Below are 4494 nucleotides of genomic sequence, written 5' to 3'. Positions count from 1 at the left end.
TATGTTACTGAAAAGTACCATCCTTTCAAGGCATACATACAAAATTTGAGCCATATCCGTCCACTGAGTCAGAAGTTATAGCACTTGAAATGAACCAATCTCCAGCATTTCTCTTTGTGTGCGAAAAATCAAATTCAACCATGCTAATAAGGTCAATTTTTGTTTGATAAATCCATCAGCGAATCCAAAACTGAACACTTGGAGGTATTCTTCACCAATACATCGTTCCCCATCATTTTCATAACTTAAAAAAATGAAATTTCTCAAAAAAATCGATTTAAAGAGGATGTCGTAAAGTGTAGTTGTGCCTACATTTGGTATGCCATTTATCAGAACAGATTACAGAATTTCAATGCTGGTTTTTAAGCATTCCGTTAAATTTGAATTTTTTCACAAATATGTAAGTATTCAGCTGGAAGATTTTTTAAATTGAAAAATAAAAAAAGTTCAAACTAAACATCTTTTCTTCTTTTTTGTTGATTTAATTTTTCAATGGATACTTTTGAATTTAAAAATCACTTACGTATTGGAGGTTCAGTCCAGTGGGCCATTACTATTCCAAAGGTTAGTGTCAGTGCCAAGTAATTGGATATATGCATTTTCATGTAGTGGAATATTATTCAACTTTATTATTAATTTTTATTAATGAGAGAAATCTGCATACAAAAAAAAACTTTCAAAAAAAATTCAAAATCAATATATTGTGTATTGATGGGATGCAAAATAAAAGCAACTGTTTTATATAGAACGCTATAAATAACTGTTGATTCGTAATGAAATCGATTTTAATATATCTGAACATTGTTCATTGCACCAACGAGAGCAACAAAAGCTGAACCAACTATGATCATAATTATAATTATAGTTTAATGTGTGACACTTACGCGATTTCTTTTATTACTACTAGCAAATGAAATTCCTAGGGGAAATCACTCTAAAACTGATCGATAAAAATGAAACAAAAAATGAAAATATTTAAGATAACAAAATAAAGAAATGTTTGTTTGCAAGATGTCATTTAGGTACGAATACCGAATATGAGGAAAATAAATAAAATACTTTGTTTTAGAGGTAAATCTGCTAGGGGTAGACACAATAGAGAATGAATGAATTCCAATGAATTGTCATAATACCCATCTATTTTCAAATACTACAATTACTTACTTATTTAAAGATTACTTGTACTAAAAATGGGAATACCGTGATTACCAAATGTCAAATTGATATCGGTAATAAGGACTTCAAGTTTTTTCCATTTCGTTTTAACATTCACTATTTCGAAATTTATTTTAATTTTTTCTGTTTTCTTTCTGTTATTTTTATTAAAATTGTTTTTGCATTAATTAAAAAAATTGAAATAATACATCGTTGAAAAAGTTTTTTTAATATTTGGAAGATAATATTCATATATGCACATTGTGAGACGTTGCTGAATACATTGACATTTCGTCTAAAACTGAGAATACCAAGAATACCTTCAATTTCGGTGAATATCTCAAGTAATATTCCATGTGTCTACCCCCTAGTAAATCTGTTATTTATTTAAAATTGATTTCGGGATATATTTTTTTACAAAACGCAATGAATTTTTAAATTTTCAAATATCATTATTATTTATTTATTTATTTATTAAGTATTATTATTTTTAAATATCTTATTTTATATCTTATCTTGTATTTCCATAACCGAAAAAAAAGTTCTTAAATATAAAATGTGACTTAAAAATGATGAATAAATTATTAAACTAAGAAATGTTCCATTGGGATGCGTTCGAATAATCGATCGATAAACGAATGCATTACAGTGGTGAGCTTTGTACGAAGAGCTGGCTTCATTTCCTTTAACAACTCTTGTGCATTGGAATTTATAAATAAATTAAGAGCAGCTTCTGCAAACGAACAAAAGTGTTTGTGATGAGATAAATGAGGAAGGCTCTTTGCTCATTGCCAAAGGTACTTACGGATCACAGCATTGCCGCCAGCAACATTGTCGACGCCCATTTGAATGTTTTTAACACTGAAATCCATGTTGGCCTCTTCAACACGCAAATAAGTCATTCCGTCAATTTGGTCAATCGGAATGGCTTTGAAGTAAACCTTGACCTTTACGTCATCTATGAGCGAAAATGTAAAATTCAATTAAATCAAAACATTTCAACATAATTTTTTCGCACACAAAAATTTAACGTTGAATGGTTTTATTTCGATTTTGTTTATTACCATATTCTCCCCAATACTCTCCAGAACCACTAGCTTTAATCAAAATTAGAACGCCAGATGAACGATATTGTGCGCGAACACGAATATGTGGAATTTCAAAAGTTAATTGAAATTGTAGCGTTTCAATGTCGAATCTAAAAAAAATACGTTTCGCCCAAGGGGACCAAACCGTGGCCGCGCTGTCAAATCACAAATGTCATTAGTTGTCCCTATCGAAATCTGCTGTCAAGCAAGTTATACAAGGGGAAAAGTACTAAATACATCTAATACCAGTAATACGATCTAGTACAATAAAAATACCGAAAAATACCATGTCATACACTTCAGTACTACACAGTTTTTAGAGCATTCACAAGCGATCTGATATTCATCTGTGTGAAAGAGAAATAATTTGAAACAATATTTTTGTATCACTCTTGCTTACAATTTTAATATTACAAAATATTAATTGAACAAAATAACTGAATCAATGTCATAAAAATATGCCAACGCACAAGATTTTATATATATTTCTTCAACACACAAAATGTGTTAGTTTGGATATGTAAAAATCTAACCTAACTTCGATCCAATATATTTTTTCATCTTCTAATTTGTGTAGAGATTTTGTTTAAATATGAAATTGTGTCAGCTTCTTAGAAAACTTTTCAAAAATGTAAAAAATATTTAACAAAATCAACAAAAATGTGTGCATTGAATTTTAATTATTTCGGTTTGTATGTGTCTCGTTTCTCTCAGTCAGTGCTTTAAAAATTCCTCATTACTAAATCGTATTACTTGGTATTTTACGGTATTTTTATTGTACTAGGTCGTATTACTGGTATTAGACGTATTTAGTACTTTCCCCCTTGAAGTTATATATTGATTATTGTATTACATTTTGTACGAGATTTATTTATTTAGAAATATAAAAAAAGAATGTGAATGTGAACATAAAAGATAAAAAAAATTAATAACGTGACGAATTATGTAATAAAATGAATATTATAATTCAATTACTCAGCGGCATACGACTATACCGCTGCAAAGCGGTACCAATATATACAAACACACAAAGGTCGATTCGCTTTAGATAACATTTCTATTTTTTTACACCTAATAACGGCTCATTATTTTTGTTTTTATTTTATTTAATTAATTTTAGCTATTTTTAGATTTTAATATTGTTGAATATTTTTTAATTAACTTTTTTTGAATTTTTTATTAATAGGGATTGTAGTTTCATTCAATGCGGTCACGTTTAAAAGCCTTACATTTCTTTTATTTATTTTCAACTCATTTTTTATTTTGTTTAGGTTAATTTTTTTACAGTTTTTAGTTTTCTGTACATATATTCAACATGTTTCTATCAAATATATGACAATAGTGTATCATATAAGGTACACTTTTGTTCCACATTTGATACAAACTTGTTTAATATATGATCGCACAGCAAACAGAAAATTTGTGATTGAAGATTAAAATAGAAAAATAATTCAAATAAAATCAAATAAAAAATTAGTTAAAATTAAATGTAAAAGAACATTTTTTTATACAAAGAAGACCGCGTCGTTATGTCTGATTTTTTTGTGCTTCTGAGATAATTGAAGTTAATTAAAAAATATTCAATAATATTAAAATCTAAAAATAAGTGAAAATAAATTAAATAAAATAAAAACAAAATTAATGAGCCGTTATTAGATGTAAAAAATAGAAATGTTATCTAAAGCGAGTCGACCTTTGTGTGTTTGTATATATTGGTACCGCTTTGCAGCGGTTTAGTCGTATGCCGCTGAGTAATTGAATTATAATATTCATTTTATTATATAATTCGTCACGTTATTAATTTTTTTTCCTTTTTTGTTTCCATTCACATTCTTTTTTTATATTTTCAAATAAATAAATCTCGCACAAAATGTAATACAATAACTGTCAAGTGTAGTTTTGTTAATAGGGATTTGCAAGTTTTCGTCGACTTGTTCGAAATTAAAATCACATACTTTGAGTACGAAATTAAAGTGGCGATCAGTCAACTTGAATGATGGCAGTATGTCGACACACGACACGTGCATCGCATGACCAAACCCGTCTTATAATACAAACATATCAGACATCACTATTATAATTCAAGCGTTTCAAGAGTTTTTAAACACGAAGCAATGAACTTTACGTCAACAACAATAACAACGACAGTTGCTTCTCAATGAATAAAAATAATTAGCAGGGAACAACCGCTGTGTGGCCAGAAAACTGGTTCATAAAGTAGCATTTCTGTGATTGGTCAGATCAACTGATT

The 4494-nt window shown here is 28.5% G+C and overlaps 1 protein-coding gene across 1 annotated transcript; it reads right to left on the bottom strand.

Annotated features, from left to right (window-relative positions):
• Nucleotides 1-1719: 1719 nt before the first annotated feature.
• On the bottom strand, nucleotides 1720-2532 carry LOC116351549. The gene is made up of 4 exons (XM_031783673.1): nucleotides 2474-2532; nucleotides 2220-2398; nucleotides 1961-2113; nucleotides 1720-1888 (listed from the first exon to the last, which is right to left on the bottom strand). The coding sequence occupies exons 1-4, from the start codon at nucleotides 2530-2532 to the stop codon at nucleotides 1740-1742; spliced, it is 540 nt and encodes a 179-aa protein (XP_031639533.1). The 3' UTR covers nucleotides 1720-1739.
• Nucleotides 2533-4494: the final 1962 nt, after the last annotated feature.

This window comes from Contarinia nasturtii, unplaced genomic scaffold (assembly GCF_009176525.2).
Source record: "Contarinia nasturtii isolate CC-2019 unplaced genomic scaffold, AAFC_CNas_1.1 Cnas_scaffold_5714, whole genome shotgun sequence".
In the NCBI taxonomy this organism is placed as follows: Eukaryota; Metazoa; Arthropoda; class Insecta; order Diptera; family Cecidomyiidae; genus Contarinia; species Contarinia nasturtii.
The sequence above is the reverse complement of the archived record's forward strand: the minus strand, read 5'-3'. Positions and strand labels throughout refer to the sequence as shown.